This window comes from Tetrao urogallus (genome assembly GCF_951394365.1).
Source record: "Tetrao urogallus genome assembly, chromosome: 17".
NCBI classification, from domain to species: domain Eukaryota; kingdom Metazoa; phylum Chordata; class Aves; order Galliformes; family Phasianidae; genus Tetrao; species Tetrao urogallus.
The window spans coordinates 12,444,195-12,463,738 of NC_136830.1; the positions used below are offsets into that span (position 1 = coordinate 12,444,195).

The 19,544-nt window shown below is 54.6% G+C and overlaps 1 protein-coding gene across 1 annotated transcript in view; it reads left to right on the forward strand.

The window, feature by feature from the left end:
• RBM19 (RNA binding motif protein 19) overlaps positions 1-19,098 on the forward strand; it is a gene marked incomplete at both ends in the record, with an annotated part of 43,629 nt that extends 24,531 nt beyond the window's left edge. The window contains 3 exons of the mRNA XM_079544094.1: positions 10,931-11,036; positions 15,384-15,504; positions 19,007-19,098. Of these exons, the coding sequence (XP_079400220.1) occupies positions 10,931-11,036; positions 15,384-15,504; positions 19,007-19,098 (319 nt within the window). The remainder of the gene's footprint in view (positions 1-10,930; positions 11,037-15,383; positions 15,505-19,006) is intronic.
• Between the last annotated feature and the right edge of the window lie 446 nt (positions 19,099-19,544).

Consider the following 19,544-nt stretch of genomic DNA (forward strand, 5'->3'; position numbering starts at 1 on the left):
AAGCTGCTGGGTTGTGCCCTGCTTGCCTGGGCTGTGTATGTGAGCAGGCTGAGCTGCATTTCTAGGCCACTGTATCAAGGTGGTCCAACAGTCAGCTTGCAGCTACAGCCAGTCTGAGGGACTTGTGCACTGAGGAGGAGGGGACAGTGTTGGAGTAACAAAGCCAAAGTGAAACTCCTCCTGTCCCATCCGGGGTTGGTTGCTGGTTGGAAGCCAGCAGCTCCTGCTGCCCCTGCAGCAAATGCAGAGCTGTTTCTCAGGCTGCTTCTGTCCAAGTAGAGCCTCGTGGTCCCTGCCATGACCTGGTGGGCAGGGGAGTCCCTTGGTGCCCTCAGATTGACAACCCTTACAGCACTGGGGAAAAAGGCTCATCCTCACTACCTTTGTGTACTGGGCATTAGGTGCATTGCAGAAGCGAACCCTACTACTGAAAAGAGATCAGTGTATGAGATGCTTGAAGGGATGCTGCTGTGGCAAGGCCTGGAGGTGTCTGAGCAGCTGAGCTCCAGCTACTCCACAGTGCCTGTAGTCATGGGGCCAGTGCTGGACACCTCCCTGTCCTGTCTGGCTGCTGGGGGCTGGGACAAGGAGCAGGAAACATGCAAGAGGTGCTCTCAGATGGGACCAGGCAGGAGCAGCTGAGGAGCAAGAGGTGGGACTTGACTGCAAGCGTGATTGCTGACAGCTGTGGTGAGGCCTGTGCGTTCCTACTGGAGTTCGGTGGAATCGGTGGGTTGTGTCCTCGAGGAAAGAAGTAAGCAGTTTAAATAAGCAGTCAACCTTTGAGGACCGCAGAGCAGTCATAGGTGCATGTGTGTGCCCTGGTGCCCCCATGGTACCCTGGATTATGTGCCAACAGAGCTTCTGCCCTATTTTGCTGATCTTATGGGGAAAAAACCCACGTGCTGCTGATTCAATTCCAAAGACGGTTTCCTGTAACCTGAGTGCTGCAGACCTGGGCCTGGAGTGCTGTGGGGCTGCGTGCCTGGAGAAGCAGGGGCCCCATCCTCAGGGGGTGTAATTGCAGGGGCATCCAGTGATGCTAGCAGATGATGGCACTTCTTTAATACAAGATTGCAGCTCGCTCTTAGGATGTGAGGTGTGCTCGTTGCTGGCACCTTAGGGTGTCTGTGTAGGGCTACTGGGGCTGCACAAAGCTGCTCTGAGGTCAATGCTTTCAGCCTAGATGCTCCCACTGCAGCTCAGCCCCTCTCAGCCCTTGCCATGCAGGCACCTTCTGCAGGTGAGATTGGACGGCATCTGGAAACGGTGCATCTTAGGTGCAGTTAGGGATTAGCTTGAGTGATGACTGCCTCCTTCCTGGCTGAGAATCCTGCCCCATGGTGTCCTGCTCCCATGCAGGGCTCTGGGCACAGCCGTGCAGATCTGTGTGCTGAGAGCTGCTGGGATCTGTGGGGCTGCTTTATTTCTGGCGCTATCTCAGAAAGCATAAATTAATATATATGTGTATATATTTTTGGTCCTTCTTCTGTGTTGGAAAACCAAACGCAGCAGTACTGGGCTGCTATTCAGAGAGTAGATACGTAACCGGCTGCTTTAATTTGACTATCCAAAACAAGCCATGGGGTGCAGGAGAGTGAAATAGGTTTTCGGTGCTGTTTTTCAGTTTGAATCAAAAAGGTGTTTAACATAGATAAGGAAATGTTTAACTCTGTGTTATGTTGGCAGGGCTGCTTTAAAAGGTGGATCTTCCCAAGAGCAGAAGGAAGATTTTTCAGTATATCCCTTTCCCTGCCTTGAATATTCATTTCAGCACTGGATTTTAATTTTTTTTCCCCTCTCCCATGCTCAATGTGCTCCACACCCGCAGGTCCCTGAGCCACAAGGAGCTCTGGCCGCCTGTCCTGCTCAGTCCTGTTGCCCAGTGCCATGCAGGGCAGTGTCGGGCTGCTCCCCTGCAGCAGTGCTTCTCATCGAGCTGCGTTCATTTGTGGTCATCAGCGTAGAGGGGCTGTGGAGGTGAGGAAAGCTGGCAAAGGGGCTGCGTGTCACACGTGTGTCAGATGGACTGTGGTATTCTGCTCTGGGGCTTTTGCAGTTTTTCTGTGCCATTGAGGACTGGCACAGGTGCGTGCACACGTGTTGTTTTCTTGCTCAGTAGGAAACGAGCAATGCAGCCCATAGAGGAGATAGCAGCCAGGGTTTCTGAGTAACCCGCTCTTACTGTTAGTATTATAAAGTCTTCTTTTGTCTGAACTACTCAGAAGCTTATATGCATGTTTGTATATAAGGAAGTGAAAACATGTACAACAAAGAAGTAAGACCTCACACTGTAGCTGCGTTGCCCGTTGGTCATCCCTCTGGGGCCGGCAGCGGATTTGCGAGATGCAGGAAGTTGCAGTGATGCTGGCCCAACTTCTGAGCTTGTATCTCAGCTTTTAGGACATGGAGCAATCAAGGTGATTGTTTTCTTGATTTTAAAATTCTGCTCTGTGTCATTTCTTAGCTTGATGTTGACCCAGCCACCTTCCATGTCTTTTGCTAGCATATGTGTGAGTATTTTTCTGTCTCGCTTCACAAGAAGGCCTTGAACGAGCCCCCAGTGAATCACAGTTTCCAGCTCATGATGACATTGTGTCCTTTATTTGCATGTCTGTTTACATTGCTGCCCATTGCGGTGTTTCTTCCTCCCCATCTCCTGTGGGTTTCCAGCCCTGGAGCTGGGCTCTTACTGCTCTGGGCAGGCCCTGCCCTGCTCTCCCTGTGCCCAAGCACTTCTGTTGGCTTCTGCTGCCCATGGCACTATGAGCATTTGTCTGCACTCCTGCCTGCACGCTGCTTTTCCTGATGAAACCAAGCCAAGGCAGAGCCCGCTGCCATCTGCCTTCTCGCCTGCCTTTGCTCCTCCCTCAGCAGTACCTGAACCAGCTGAGTGCTTCCAGGCATGAGGCAGAGAGATCTGAAATGTGACAGCCTGATCCAAGTGAGTGTGGGCAGCTCCTGTGGCTCATCCTCCCGGGAGCAGGGTGCTGGGGACAGACTCCTGTAAGGCATCCGGCAGCTCACGTACTGCCCCTTACTCGGTGCCTGTTTTCAGACCAAGGTTTTGTTAAGGGCGTGGGGAGCTGGTCCTAGGAAGATGCTCTGCTTTCTGCGTGCTCAGTGGTGGACAGACTGCTGCTCCCTCTGTGCTTCTCTCCAGTTTGGGTCTGACTTCTTGTCCTCTTTCCCTTTCACCACATGGCTGTGCCAGCAGCCAAAGGGTTAAATGAGTTCGGGGGCAAGGGAGGGGGGTACAGAGCTGAGGTATTTCAGATGCTCATTACTCACTGCCAGCTTCCCCCAAAATCATATTAATTTCACTGTCACGCAGGACTGCGCTGTCTTTCCCGTCAGCATCCAGGAAGGGGGGTGTGCTCATCTCCGCCTGCCATGGGGATGCTTGTGAGGAGAGCTGCAGCCCCTGTACCCATGGCCGTGCCCCCTCAGCAGGGCTGGGCTCCCACTGCCTGTGAGGCCCAGGGGCCTGCTGAGCTTCTCCAGCCGCCCGCTCCTGCTGATCGTTTTCCACCCCACTGCTTGTGCAAGAACCCCATGAAATGAGGTATGCTGCAGCAGGAGGGAGGGGAGCGGCTTCTGCTGTCACTGCACACCACCGCAGCCCAGCTCTCCTGCCACCTCTGTACTGCCTACATCACCTCCTTCACTTCAGGATATTCTATTTCTTTTTTTTTTTTGGGGGGGGGGGGGGGCAGGGTGGGGAGGGTTTAGACTAAAAGGATCAGGCTATCTCCTCCTTGCCTCCCATCACCCTCCCATGGCTGTGCTCCTTGTGGCACATGGCCCTCCCAGGTCACAGCACCTCGATTCCCCTGTGTGCAGCAGGCTCAGAAGGATGGCTCTGCCCACCCTTAGGTGGGAGCTGATGCTGGCTATCCTGCAACCTGCAGGACCTGCTCGCTCTCACGAGCCATTTTCTTGAGGAAACAGGGCTCTCCATCTGCCCGCATCACTTCTTGAGGCTGAAGAGGGTGCAGGGCTGCTGGATTCCTACCAGTAACACAGAGCTATGGTGGTGGATGGAAAATGGTGTGCAGACCGCTGCTGCCAGCATGCAGTGCTGCTCATTGCCAGTTCTCTGATACCATTAACCAGCTGAGTGGCAATGAGTCCGGCGTTATTTCGTGTTTTATAATCTTCCCTTAAGCATCTCACTCTTGCTTTCCCATCTCCTTTTGAGGTCCCTCTCCCTGTAGATGCCATCCTTTGAGGTATGCCCTGCAGCGCACTACTGGCACACAGCTGTGGCCTTTTGTCAGCCCCAGCCCTGCTGGTGCTCCTGCTCTGCTCTCCCCCCAGCAGCTCATAGGGAGCTCCCAGCTCTCCTCAGCAAGAGCACTGCATGCAGCAGCCAGCAGAGCCAAGGTGTATGGTGCTGTGAGGGGATGCTTCAGCTTCTCCTCCTGTAACAGGGAGCTCCTGCTTGCCAGCACTGCTCTGTGCTGCAGATGGAGCAGATAAAGGGAGGAGAGCACACCCTGTATCCCCAGCAGAAGCCCTTTGCATTCAGCCCCTCACCTGCCCCGTGGATTTGACACGTGGGGGGCATCACCGTCTGGAAGCAGGAGCACTTAAGGGTGCCCACTTTGTGCCTGGTGCTGGAGCACAGGTTCAAGGCAGGAGGAAGCAGCACTGCTGGGTTGTGCGTGGCACACACGGGCTGCCCCTGAGCCTGCAGCCGTGTCAGCATGGAGTGCTGTCCCAGTGGTGCAGCATTGGGGTGGTTGCTTTCTACCCAGGGCTCTGCTGCTCTCTCTCGGTTGTTGCAAAGCAAGCTGAGGGAACACGCAGAACATCCAGAAATATTTCTGTGCTTGCAGTGCTTCTGCAGCACATCCAGCTGCGTGCAACCTGACAACTGGTGGCGATGCTGCTGCTGAGCTGTGCTCAGCTCCACGTCCTTTGTCTCCTCCTGGTCTGAGGAGCTTGGATGCGGCTGTGAGAGCTGTGTGCACTGTGCTGTGCTCAGATCTCACCATCCTTGCAGTATTGAGGCACCAGAATACAAGTGCTTCACTCAGGCTTCCGCGTTCTGAATGCATTTGCATGCATTTGATCTTCCCTACATGCTTCTCTTTCTTCATGATGAAAATAATTAATCTGGGTGTTTTTCGAAGTCATCCTGCAGCTTTACAGGGACACGGCTTAAATAAGGATTCTCTTTAAAGAAGAGCTATGTTAAAATAGCTCTCTGCCTATAAATACCTCCTCGCATCTATATTTGTTCTCCAGCTCGGTGCAGGAGGTTGTACAGTCGGGTCTGTGCTGGTTTCGGCCTGTAAGTACAAGGTTGCAGCCAGCGTCCTGCAGCATTGCTGTTTTCCACGCAGGGTGCCCTGTGTGTCCCTTCTGGGGCTTCAGGGCATGGCTGCATCTCTTCTCATGTTCAGTGCTTTGCCAGTTGCATGAATTCCTCTTCTCTCTTTGAAATCAGCTGACTCATAAGGAGCACAGAGCAAAGGAGATTTGTACCAGGCCCTCCTGCAGGCACTATTTTTAGCATAACTTATTTTTGACCGTAGCCGCGCTATGATCAGGATTTTCAAAAGAACCACAAAGAGATGGATCCCCAATCTTGGTGCTGTTTGGGCTGTGGGTTGCTTTGAAATCCCAACATGCGGGAGGTGGGTGCGGGCACCACCACTCCCCAGCCCATGCAACTGCATGGCTCAGGAGCTCTGCAGAGCGGTGTGGGTGTGAAGTCCATCCGCAGATTCCAGTTCCTTGGGTTTGGGATGTAAGGGTGTCAGCCTGGTTCTCTGGTGCCTGCAGTGCTGCTCAGCTGGTGCCGTGCCAAAGCCAGCACTGTGCCTTCCCTTTGCCATCCCGAGCACTGGGATGGAGAGGTACAGAAGGACATCCATTCACGCTTTGAGTAGTGAATCTTTAAGCACGAAAATAATTGCAGATAGTTCCCAGGTGTCCACTTAGGGGGTGTGAGCATGCTCGGTGAGCCCTGGGCACTTCTCTTTGGTCTCGCCAAAGAGAGGAGGAGAAGTGCCTCCAGCCCTGACGTGAGGCAGAGCCCGGTAAGGAGCCGCATCCCAGCACCGTGCTGAGCCCATGGAGCGGGATTAAACGTGACAGCATTACGACACCAAACCCGGTGCTAGCACCTGTTTAAAAATGACTTAAGTGGAGGGATATTAAAATTTTAAAACCTGCCACTGTGCTGCTGATGGAGGATTTAAAAAATAATAATTACCGGGCTGTTCTTGTCCCTCTTTTTGCTTGGTTTTCAGAATTGGTTTCTTTCTGTTTAGCATGCAGCCTAATTGCGTAATTACACGATAGACTGGAGTAGAATTTAGTGCGTGTAATACCAGTTATAAAGAAGAGACCTAATTATGTATATCTTCTCAGGTAAATAATACATCAGGGGCACAGAGTGGCCTAATTACTGCTCTGAAAACCTGCCTAATGACTAATTTACTTGGAATTTCAGAAAGCTTTTGATAAGGTCCCTCATAAGCAACGTTAAAGAAAATAAATCGAGAAGGGGTAAAATGTTTTGCTACATTTTTAAGCAAGCAGTTGAGGCGAGGAGGAAACAGCCCCCATATTCCTGTTGTGTGTGTCCTGGGTGGAAGGGAAGCCCTGGGGCTGCTGAGAATCCCAGAGCAGAGCCTGAGAGCCCTTCGCAGGAGCCTCAGGGTCCCACGGAGCCTTGGGGGGGTCCCATGTGAGCACTGAGCTGCTGCAGGGAGGAAAGCAGGAGGCAGCAGCCCCGTAATAGGAGTGCAGAGGGGCAGAGAACATTCATCCCAGGGCACCACAGCCGCTGGCTTTTGGGCTCCCCGTTCAGCACAGCTCTGCCTTGTGGGCATTGTGTGTATCCTACAGGGTCAGCCAGGTGACAGCAGGCTGTCTGCTGTGCCACCTCTGCACAGCCCTCCACTTTGCTTTTCGGTTTCCTCCGTGTGCTCCCAGCTGCAGGATCCAAAGCAGAAGGAGGGAGTGAGCACGACGGGCTCATGCATGCTGGGCAAAGATGGAGCATGGGGATCATTGTGCCTGGCCGGCGACGTGCTAATTGGCTTTCTTTCCTAGCAAACTTTGCAAATGATGCTCTTTTAGTTGTCAGCAAGATAAACAGTTGCTGCAGCAGGTGTGCCAAAAGCACCGTCTGGATGTAATTAGGCATGCTCACCAGAGAGCACCCAAGAAATGCAACAGAGCTTCTTGTCCCAGTCTTGTCTGGGGGTAGGAACGGGGTTGGCGGTGCTTTCCTGTGAGCTCAATGATAATAAGGCCTAGGTCAGGGGTGGATGCTGCTGGTGCTGCATAGCACAAACATACGGAACCCCTCTGTGTATGGCACAGGAAGGGAACAGCCTCCTGCAGGGCCCAGAGCATCCCCTCCTGTGCTACAACAGCGTGGTGCTTGTGGACCCTATCCTCTCATATTGGATCTGTGTCCTGGGTATGGGCACGCTGCTCTGCGTGGCCTGGCTGTCAGCACCTGCCCATGCCCCTGTGCTGCCGAGGTGTTCTTGCAGCTGCCTTTGTGCCCTGCATGCTGTGTACAGGGCCTTGAATGCTCACGTCGTGTTGCACCATTTCTTTTCTTAATCCCAACTGCCTCCACTGGCTGACAGGCTTTGTGTGTCTGTGTGAGGCTGGTAAGCAGCAGCCATCAGCTCAAGCAGCGGGCAGGGGTTGGCTTTCCAAGGCTGCCAGGGTGGCCATCTCGACTGCAGAGGCTTTGGAAGTGCTGCTGGTGAGCTTCTTCCATCAGAGTGAGTCAAGTGGTGTTCCCCGCGGAAAGGCTGGCTCCAGCACCTGCCTCCTGGAGAAGCCTGATGTGTCCTTCAACCCCTCCGTTGCCTCACAAGCAGTGTCCCAGAGCTCCCCAGGACTGAGTGTTCGTGCAGCCCAAGGCTGGAGCCATGCAGGCAGCACCGCGCCGGAGCAGTCTGTGGTGGCATGGGGCATTGCCACGGCCCTGCTGCAGGACGGGTACAGCTGCCACTGGCTGCAGGCACGGAGGGCTCCGGCTGTTGGTGGCTGCTGTGCCCTGGAGCTGCTGTGCCCCTCTGCAGGTGCCCCCCGTGCCCCATGTGTCTCCCCTCCCCAGCTGCTGGGTTACCAAGGAGACGGCGCTGATGGTGCTGGTGATAACGGTAATGGGGGAGATAGGTGGCAGATTAATTCCTGAACTCCCTAACAGGATTTGAGCTAACAAGAGAGGAGGGCTTTTTTTCTCCCTTCCTTTCCCTTCCTGCTTTCAGATATTTCCTGTGCTGAGGATAACAGCACCGAGGAGTGTTAAATTGGCTCTGAATGTCCACCCCTGGCTGTCCGCATTCTTGTAACGATTTCATTAGCTTGAATTATCCACGTTATTTTCTTGTAATGGGATTAGCCCAAGTGGAGTCAGCCCAATCCTGCAGCGGGGGGCGGGAGGGCCGTCCGTGCGGATCTCATTAACTCCCACATGGTGGGCCAGCAGCTCGCCCGGCACAGCCCCTGGCAGGGCCCTGCTTCCAGGGTGGGGGAACAGGAAGGAACATTCTTTTTTTCCTTTTATTCCTTTCTCCCCTGTAATCAGCACGTCAGCGCAGAAGCAGAGGAGGGCGTGGACATAATGTACTGGGGGAGGGAAGGTCCTGTTTGAGGGTGAAAGGAGAGGGGGAAAAAAAGCAACAGTGACTGTTGTGCATCGAAGGAATGAGTTTAAGCAGAGGTGCACTGTAGGGACATGGCTCTGCAAGGGGGAAGTTCTCATCTTGCTTGGGCCCTGTGTCCCCTTCCAGAGCCATTGCAGTGAGTGGGAGCTCTACCGAAGCTCCATCCTGGACCTGTGTCATGCATCCCCAACCAGCTTCCCATGCCATCATTGCCATTGGGTTTTTTTTCCTGATTTAGGACCATCCAATGCTGTGGGACATGAGTATGTATCTGAGGACATAAGAACAGTTTGTTTTGCACAAGGAGGAAGAAGGTTCCTGCAGAACACCCCCAGCAGCCCCTGAGCCCATCCTCCATGTGTGGCCGTGCAGATGGAGAATGCACAAACACCTCCAGAAAATGAGCACAGCCCAACACACAGTGTGCTGTCACCAAGTGGGAGTCTGCACCTTCAGTGGTTATCCTACAGCTGGTCACAGCCTCAGCCAGGACTTTGCTCTGTCTGGTGCTCCCATCAGAGAGCTGCAGGTTACCTCCTTGTATGCTATCTGCTTCCTTCCTTCTTGTCACCCAGTGGGGACAAGCCATGTCCCCATCCCCACTGCCAGCACCGCTCCCAGGGACTTTGCAGATGGCCCAGTGCAAGGAGCCTTGCTCTATAGGAAGCAATCAGTTCCCCTGCCTCTGCTTCTCTCCCCCATCCTCCCCAAATCTGGAGGAAATAATTGGAAAAGAGAGGTGTGAGCCTCTGCCTGGCACTGGAGAGGAAAACATTAAAGGCCTGGGCTCTCCACTTCATTCACAGCTCCTGGGATGGTAATTGCTGTGTTGTGGTTTCTAATTAGCACCACAGCAGGGGAGTGTTTTGCTTCTCAGCCTAGCAGGGCCAGCCCTGTCCCCCACTGCCCTGCTGAGCATTGCAGTGCTGCTCTGGGTGCTGCTGTCCTGGATCAGCTGCCCCACGGCCGCCCCACTGCCACCTGATCCCACAGACATGCTGCTCCAAGTTTGGACCCCACTCCGGCTTTCTTTGCAGCTAACTTTTTCCCTCTGCTGTTCTACATCGCCACAACTGCCCTGTGCCCCCCGTAGCCACCCTGCTGCCAGTCACCGTGCGGTTCTCTTGTTCCCTGTGCTGTGCATCAGCTCTCGATGCAGTGACCAAGAGAGGTGCTTGGTGCTTTGGTGCACAGAGCAATGCTGTAGCACTTCAGCCAACATTCTGTTCCCCCATGCCACACATCTCATTTCCCACAGATAATGCACTGGGGCTCCTGTAGTGCATCAGGTAAGGGCTCAGTTCTGGATTCTTTAGGCTGGGAGCCCTCTTGTTGGGCACCCTTGTGCCCCCTTCCCAGGGTACCAAGCACCCGCAGAGACACAGAGCTCTGTGCCCCACGCACAGCCCTGCAGCCGAGGTCACGCGTCCCCCAGGGGGGGTTGTTTGTTTGTTTGCGTGGCAGTGGCCCGAAGGGGGCATGAGGGAGGGAGAGCTCAGGCAGCCCCGAGGAGGAGGCGTGCAGATTCATTTTGAGGCTTCATCATGGTGCATTTACACAGCGCGTTGCCTCAGGAAATTGGGCGGATGGATGCCTGGTCATGCTGCCAGAGCGCAGGGTTAACTCCCAGATTTAGCTTATATCATTTCATGAGAGCATTTACGGCCTTTACTGTGTTTATTCCCAGGTGCTCTCTGGCACTGCTGCATCCTGGGCTCCTTTTGTATGTGCGCGTGTGTGTGTAGGTTTTCAAATAAAATAACACATCCAGTCCGACCCGGTCTGCATTAAATATTTATTGGTTGCAGTTTGTGCATATGTGTTTGATAAATGGAAGCGAGGGGAGGGGAAGCAGGAGCTTGGACACAGGCAGAACACGGGCGTTATCCTGGATTCTCAGGGGTGGCACGCAGTGAGCTGTGCTGGAGTCATGCTCCTAGGACTGGGGTGGGGGCTGCAGGGTGCCCGTACCTTGCCGTACCTGAGGGCCCTGCTTTCTGCACATCTCCTCAAAGGAGGGGAGGTACAGAAAGTACACTAAGGGAGGTGTTTGCTCTGTGAAGGTGTCGGCAGGACAAATGAATGGCCTTTGGGATCCAGCGGAGCTTCCAGCTGTTACAGGATGCTCTGGGGGTGCTTTCCCTTGCAGGAAGTGGGTGGCCTCCGAGCATGGATTGCTCAGCCTCAGGGCTGCCTGTAGCTGGAAGTGCCATGGTGTGGGATAAACATGGCCTTCCTATCAGTCTTGGCATCCTCACTTCTCCCCCTCTTGTTCACAGCACCTTTGGGGAGCTGAAGACGGTCCGGCTGCCCAAGAAGATGGCAGGAACGGGCTCACACCGCGGCTTCGGCTTCGTGGATTTCCTCACCAAGCAGGATGCCAAGGTGAGCCTCACTCCCTTCCTAGCCCTTTCTTGGACCAGGGGGACTCGGGAGCTGCTTGCTGGGACTTACCCCAGGTCTGACATGCTGTTGGACTCACCACAGAGCCGTGATGGAGCCAAACCCCAAAAGTGGGCAGCCCCCAGGTGTGCTTTGTCTCTGCATTCAGAACACTGGCATACTGTCACCCCCCTCTGAGGTCAGCACTGAGTACCCTACGGAGGTGGCTTCTGAATGGATCTTCTCTGTGGCTGTGGGGAAGGCCAGGAATGGCTGCTGGGACAGCTGTGCCTTGCAGCGCCATGCTTCAGACCTGCAAGCCTCTGCCTGCGGGAGGAATGGCTTACAGAGTAGTGCTAACAGCCACTGGACAGTCAGATGTGCGCTGTTATGGAGCTGACACCCAGGGCTCCTGGGGACAGCTGGCTCTGGGACATGGCATGGGCTTCACTCCAGAAAACAAATGGTCCCATGTGGTCCTGCTTGAGCTGGCTAACCGGTGATTCCTGGAAGGAGAAGAAATTCCATCGCAGTATCACTCTTTTCAAAGTGCTTCTTGGAGAAACTTGCAGGAGAACGTCCTGGGAACCTGAGCAGTGCTGGTTGGGACTGAGTTCTGAGCAAGTACCTGCTCAGAGAGTAGTGTGACAGCAGCCATGTTCCAACCCCTGTCCTCCAGCACTCGTGAGAAAGAGAGTCAGCCTTGGGGAGGGTTTGCTCCTACTAGCACCAGTATTTGCAGGAGGGCAGGGCAGCACCTGGTGTGCTGGGCAATGCTTCCAGCCAGCAGGTAGCACTACCAGGACTGCAGGCTGTGCTGGGCAGCTTTGTTTTGTGTGGGTGCAGTGGGTGCAAGTTGTTGTGAAGGTGCTGTTTGGGTGTCCCTGCTGCTGGCGAGGTGTGGGATCTGGAGGAGGAGCGGCTGTGGGTGTGGGCCAGGGGTTATCACTGTGGTGTTACTGCCTGAAACCAGTCCCAGTTTTCAAGACCATGAGCAGAGGTGATAGAGGGAGGAGCAGGGAGCAGGCATAGCCTGTGTTTATATTTTTAGACAGGATCCATTGATCCAAGATCACAAGGGACTATTAGATCATCTGTTCCAGCATGACCTCCCCTGTAGCACAGCACATGGGGTTTCTGTGTTAGTCCTGTATTGATCCACATTCAAACCTCCTTTGACTCAGCGCCATGCTCCCTTCCAGGCTGCGTTCCTCCAGGACTGGACTCTGTTTGGTACACTTCTGCTCATACAGGAGCCTCTGTCAGCAGCTCTTTCAGGAGAATCTGGGTGCAGGAGAGAGGTGCCCTGCTCCAGGTGCTCCTGCTGCCAGCATCTAGCAAGGACCAACACTCCCCTGGTCCCACAACGCAGGGACAGCCCTGGAGCTTGAGCCCTGAGAAAGATCACTCCAAGGGTTCCTTCTCTTTTCCAGCAAAGCAGCTTTTCTTCCTTCCTTCTTTTTTTTTTTTTTTTTTTTTTTTTTTTTTTTCTTTTTTCAACCTCTTCTCTTTTAGGGATTTAATTGTCTCACAAGTGGCACATCAAGTACACTCCATTGGCCGTCTGGAAAAGGATGTGCTATGTATTGATGAATAGGATCCTGAATATTGTAAACACAGCCATAATTGGCTGAGAGTTTATTGCTAAGTGAAATGAGAGAGGAGGGGAGTGGGCCTGGAGATCTCTGAGCTGAATGGCTGCAGGCGATCAATGACTTTTTTTTTCCCCTAAGAGTGGTAATTTGGAAATCACTTATAAGCGTCCTATAAAACATGATGCTTTTATAATAGAACAGTTACGGTGGCTTTGTTGGGCATTTAAAACCTGTGACCTCCCCGTTTGTCTTTCTCTGAGCCACGACAGAGCACCTGCAGAGGTTCTCCAAAGCTGGGACAGAGGCGTGGGCTCCCACTGCAGTCCTGGGGCTGAGCCCATGAAGTTTGCTTCCTGCCGCTGTCCCTGGGGTTGTGGGGTGGTCCTGGTGTGCACCAGGTGGGCACCATGCGTGCAGTGTCAACTCTGGGTACGGAAGCGTTAACCATGGGCTACGTTTCCTGAAGTTCCCCATGCAGAATTGTTGTGGGATTGTTTTTATTTTTAAACTATTAACTGGGAGCCAAGTTTCCACTTTTCTCCCTAGTCAATATAAAAATACATCTGGTCTCCAAATAGAAATTGCCCTTTTGGGAAAGACAGCCAGCCCTTTAGAAATGTGCACACATGGAAGGAAAAATCCTGTGCGCAGCTGGCAGTGCCTCAAGCATCGTCGGGTGGGAGTGTTTCTTGTGAGGAAGAGAAACGTATCAGTCTCCCAGTGGTGGCGGCCCTCTGTCCCTCCAATGCCGACAGCCTGAGGCTCTTCAGCTTGAGTGTTTTACGGAGCAAGGCAGGGGGCTGCAGACAGAGCAGCCCTGTCCTCAAATTAACAGAGCACACAGGGGTGGCCTCAGCGCCCAGCCCAGCTGTCCAGCGCAGCACAGTGCTCAGCCACAGCGGGTGCAGCCCCCAGCAGCATCCCGTGCCCATAGCCCGTCTGCTCGTCTTCCCTTTGCACTTTTCCTGTTCAAATGTATCTTTCTCCTCCCTGTTTTTTTTTCTTTTTCTTTTTTTTTTTCGTGCAACAGCAGCAGCAGCACATTTCCCCTTCTTGCAGGAAGACGTTGGGCCTTTGGATGCATGGGGGAAGCTTTACTGCCCTCCACCCCTTTGTTTCTTGAATCATCAGTGTATCCTCTCTTTTCCCTGAGGTAGTATGGATCCCACTCAAAGCAGCAAATGCAACTTGTTTATTTTCAGTGGTTCCCAAAGGAAATGACATTTGGTGTTTTCCATCTGAAGCGCACGGCTCCTCCTCTGCAGCCCCAGCCTGGGGAGCCCCGCAGTACTGGGTGCTTTGCTTCTCCCATGTGCTGGAGCACTGGGGCTGGGCAGGAGCTGTGCACCTCCCATGTCCCACCAGCAGGTTCCTCCATCACACAGCAGCCCTCTGCATCATGGGTCCAGAGGATGCTTTATGCACCTATGCCCTGTCCTACAGCCTCCTCTGCCTGGTGCTGCAGCTCATGAGCAATCCAGAAGTCAAAACGAACAAATGAGAGCCAATGGTGAGCGCTGCCGTTGTTTGCCAGGCGATGGCAATGGCTCTTTGTGCCAATGCAAACAGCCATCACAGCTCCCCACTGCTGCTCCCCCTGAGTGTTTATTTAAGCCAACACATTGCTCTGCTAATTGGATCCCATTCTGAGTGGAAATGGGCCTTTAAAACAACAGCAGCTGCAAATAAAGGCAGCTGTAGCTGCAGAAGGCTGCAGCCTCATACAGAAGCACAACCGCCCAGAAATGAGGCCTGTGTGGGTCTGTGGGGGTGGCAGGGTGGAGAGATGGAGAGCACTGATATGCCAGCAGGGTGCAGGGAATGGGAGATGTGTTCCTCTCTTCTGGATTGAATGGGAGTTTTGGGAGTGATGGAGAGTCAGAACCACTGAATTGTTAAGGTTGGAAAAGACCTCTAAGATGACAAGTCCAACCCCAACGCATCCCCACTGTGCCCACTATCCATGTCCCTCAGCGCCGCATCTCTGCGGAGCTCGAACAGAGGGGTGTGTTTCTGTCTGCTGTGCCTAGAGTGAGTTTACAGACTTTATGAATTTACGTAATCCTAATCCTGGCTGAGGGTTTTTAAAGAGCGTGCTGGATTCTTTGCTTTGTCCCATGCCTAGCCATATACTGCACAACTGTGCTGGCCAGCTTGCCAGCTTCAGTGTCAGCAAGAGATAGCTGCTGTATGGCTGATGGTGAAGACAAAGGGAAGTCAGGGAGAAAGCATGGGGAAGGCAAGGGGAAGGCAGACTTCCTGGCACAGGCTGAGACTCGTCCCACTGATGGACTCAGAGCAACCTCTGCTGATGTTGGGTTGTGCTTTGCTGTGCCAGCATGGAATGGGAGGGTTCCCAGGTGCACCAGGCAGTTAGTTGCATCTTCCTTTCCCTTCTCAAGGGCACGTGCTGCTGCAGTGCCAGCAGGGACCAGGTGTGACCTGACGCCCTGCACCATCCCCCACCTCACCGGGCAGCAGCGCTCCTGGCCCCAGGGCTGCACCCAGAGCTGAGCAGCTGTGAGGAGCTCCTGCTGCAGCCTACGGGGATAGTGGGTGGTGATTTCTCTTTGCAGATGTGTGGAAGGTAAATGATCAGGCCAGAGGTGCTGATGGAGACGAATCCTGCCCTGTCAGAGCAAAGTGCTCAGAGCAGGGTGTTCTCTCCCCTTTAGATTCAGGGCGGAGGGAGGGACATCTTTGTTTTTCCTTACTTCTTATTTTCTCCTTTTTTTTTTTTCACTTTGATCTTCAGAAAGCATTCAATGCCCTGTGCCACAGCACGCACTTGTATGGCCGCAGGCTGGTCCTGGAGTGGGCAGACACAGAGGAGACGGTGGAGGCCCTGAGGAGGAGGACGGCTGACCACTTCCACGGTAAAGCATCCTCCTGGCTGCTGGCACACCCAGCTGGCACCGACCCACTGGCACACAGCCACACTGCACCGGCCCTTCCCCACCCAGGAGAAGGGGGCACGCTGCTGGAAAACTGCTGCACTCAGGGAGCAGAGCATGCAGCTCTGTGCAGGTCGAGCAGAGGGCAGCAGGCTGGCTGCTTTATCTGACACAGCCAGGCATATGTGCCAGCTACCCACTGCACTGGCAGCACCAGGGCTCTCTGTGCCAGCTGCAGGCTCCGCTGTGCCAGCACCCTGCAGTGCTGCAGAGGTGGGAACAGCAAGGGGTGAGCAGCCCTTTTGGCACTGTGCTACACAGAAAACCTCCCAGCAGAGGAGTGTGGGTAGGGATGGGCACTGGGAGGGTGATGGAGGCACAGAGAAGCTCGGTTACAAAGAAGAAATAATGTGACCATCGGGTGGGATCCAGAGAGTGCTGTTTGGATCAGGTGCCCGAGAGTGACAGCTCAGTAGATAGCAGCGCTGCAGGCTGCTATTGACAGCCACTGACAGCACAAACGCTTGGCTTGGCAAATATTTATGTAGGAAGGGCTCCCCTGGGCTGGAGGACTGAGCTGGAGATCGATGCTCTCCTCCTGAATCCCCAGCAGCATCCCTTACCTCTGCCACACACCTGCCTGTCACCAGGGGTGGCACAGCACCGTGGGGATGGGCAAAGCACTGTTCCCAGTACTGGAGGCTGTAGATGAGGGGGAAGAGGTGGGTGGGAGCTAGATGTGCAGTGGGGTGGACATGGGCTGAGCACCAGCATGGCACTGAGAAGACCTAAAGGAGCCCATTGATGTCTGCCATGTATAACAGCTGCAGGCATGCGTGGGAAGCAGGGAGGACAGGCACTGCCTAGAGATGGATGCACCCTCTGGAATGTAGCTCCCAGCAGCGGTGTGGAGCCAGACTCCAGGCAGCACAGCTCATGGCACAGCTCATGGCAGAGCTCATGGCCAGGCTCTGGGCAGCACTGCTCCATGGCACAGCTCATGGCACAGCCCACGGCCAGGCTCTGGGCAGCACTGCTCCAAGGCACAGCCCGTGGCCAGGCTCCAAGTGGCTCAGCTCCAAGTGGCACAGCTCATGGAAACAGCCCATGGCCAGGCTTCGAGTGGCGCAGCTTGTGGCACAGCCCGGGCCAGGCTCTGTGCAGCACAGCTCCATGGCATAGTTAAGAGCTGCTTGCCCCTTAGCAGCTCTGAGGCAGTGTCAATTTGGTCTTAACACAGAAGCACTTCCCTGAGCCCTGATGCTGCAGGAGATGGAGCATTCCCCATTCCAGCTCCACCTCCCCTCTGCTGCAGTCATGCACCTTACTTCTGGACACTGCTTACACAAATTTGACTCCTCAGGTCTTGTTTGTTAGGTTGGAGAGCTCTGAACCTCAAGTCTCGTCTCTTGTCATAGGCATTGGTCATAGCAGTCAGGTCATATCTGAGCCATCATTTCCAAAGATCCAACAGCCACAGTAGGATGGAGCAGGGCCCCTTCCCTCACTGCACAGCACCTGGTGCTCTGCAGTCCCACTCAGAACTGTGTGTGTGCGTTTATGAGCATCCCCAGTTCACGTACTGTCAGTGTCCAATCCCACACATCTGTCCATCCATGCATCCGTCCATCCATCCATCCGTCCACCTCCTTCGGTTTTATCCCTTTCCCTCCATGCCCACCGCAGGCAATGCGGCCGCACCACGTCCCGCTCCCATCCTCCCCACTGCCATCGACCTGTGTTGGAGCACCGTGCCAGCGGGCCGCCGGCCTCCTGCCAGCGCTAACGCGAGCGCCAGCTGCGCCGGGCGCTCGTCCTGCTCCTCGCCATCGATCAGAGAATTAACTGACAGATGGGAAATGCTGTGCTGAGCACAGGAAGGGGAAGGGCTGGCTTCTGCTGGGGGTGAAGCAGTGGGAGCCGTGGGGCTGGGGTCCGGCCCTTGTTTGGGTAGGAGAGGGCAGAGAGAGGAGGGCAGGGGCTGAGCCCCGGCTTGCTCCCTCCCCCAGGCTGCAGCCCCAAGCTGGGGGCTGCTGCTTCCCCGTGGTTCTGGCTCCCTTTGTATTGTCTTTCTTCCTCTTTTCTTCTTTCTTTCTTTTTTTTTTCTTTTTTTCTGAGAGCGCCTCTGTAACTAATGCAAACACATGCCGTAGCCAGAGAGTAAACCCCGCAGGATTAGCATGGCATCCGCAGCCCCGCCACAGTGTAATCCCGCCGTAATCCCTGCCGGCCCGCCCCCGGCTTTGGTTGCTGTTTAAAGGAAGTAAATGGGATCGTTAGTGGAAAACCCTAACCAGCCTGAAGCAGAACGGACATCCGATCGATCCACTTGCACCCTGCTCCTTTTATATTATGTCATTCCTTTATTCCTCTTTCGCCTCCCTGTTAGGTGGCCGTGGGATGCCTGGTGGCACATGGCATGGCGTGGGTGTCCGTGGTGTGGGTGATTGTGCGTGGGGTGTAGGTGCCTGCACAAGTTGCAGTGTGCTCTGAGGGGCTGCAGGGTCAGGATGTCCCCGTGCCCAAGATTTGTGTGCAGTGGATGTGGGGCTCTGGGATCACGCTTGGTGCCGCCTCACCTCAGCTCTGGACAGCAGGCAGCAGGAGCTGGGTTAGGGCCTTCCTCTGGCCTCAGCCATCCTGTTTTGTGTCCGTAAGAGCCCTAGTGGGGCAGAGCTGTGCATGGGGCCTGGGGTGGCAGCCGCACCCCTTCCCACAACCCCCAGGAGCAGGCGGGCCCTGGCACTCTGACAAGGAATTAATTGAAAAATAAAATCGTTAGGTGGGAACTCCAGAAATGCAAAACTGTTCCAAGCTGGGGGAGGCAGAGGAGGGGGATGTGAGCTTTTGTCAGGTTAATTTCTTCTGTATTGATGTTTTGTGACATTTACTTGTTGTTTATCTCCCGCAGCAGCTGTAATACTAAAAGAAAACGCACAGCTTGTTCCATTTATTTATTTTACACCTTTTCTTCAGTCCTATGGTATGTTTGTTTGAGAAACCCGGCGAGGCTTTTGATGTCTGAGGCAGGATTCAAACAGCTGTTCTCCATGTGCTCTGCAGCCGCTGGCAGGGAGTGGGGGGGGCAACTTCTGCGGAGGGCACTCTGCGCCTGGCGGGGGACGTGGCACTGCCGTGCACCCAGCATGGGGCGGGCAGATCCAGCACTGCAGGCCTGCAGCATCATCTGAACTCCACTAGGACTGGGGCCCGGCCCCAAGGGACCGGCCTGCTGTCCGGACAGCTGCTGCAGCCTCTCTTGGACGTGGGATGGGTGAACTGCATTTAAGGGTTGGCATTGCTGTGTGTTGGCTGGAGGTGGGCACGTGGCTTCCAGCAGAGCCTTGGAGTAAAGGTGCTGTGGGTGGGGAGACAGCTCCCCAGTGGTGCCCAAGGGGTTGGTGGGGCAGGACTGGGCTGCATGTGGTGCACGTACCCCTTTGTGACCCTCACCTTCATTTTTCTCTCACCTGTGCCTCTACAGATTCCCCAAACAAGAAGAAGCGATCAGAGGTGTTGGGTGAGATCCTGGAGCAGCTAGAAGAGGAGGAGAGCAACAAAGATGAGGCCCTCTAACCAGTGTGCAGCATGGTGAGGTAGGTATGGCAGAGGTGGCCCTGCAGGATATGCTGCTGTTGTGGGGGGGACAGCTCCTGGGGACATGTGGCAGGGACATGGGTGGCTCAGAGCCATGCTCAGTGCATGCTTCCTTCCTCTCCCCCATAAAGACAGGAACAATCCCAGCAGGGTTACATTGCTTCCCACTTCATGCAGCGTGTTGCCGTGTGTGCATGGCCTTGAGTTAGCATTTGTTCCCCTGGAGCTGCTCAGCTGAAGGATGCATCCAGTGGTCAGCAGCTCTACAGCACGCAACTGGAGAAGGGATGGAGCTGCAGTGTCCAGAGCCAGGCAGCCCCAGCTGTTTGGACACAGCCCGCCCCAGCTCCTGGATGCAGTTGTGCCATTGCCCACAGACAGTGTCTGCAAACCTCCCCAGCTCTGCTCCTAGAGCCAGTACTCCC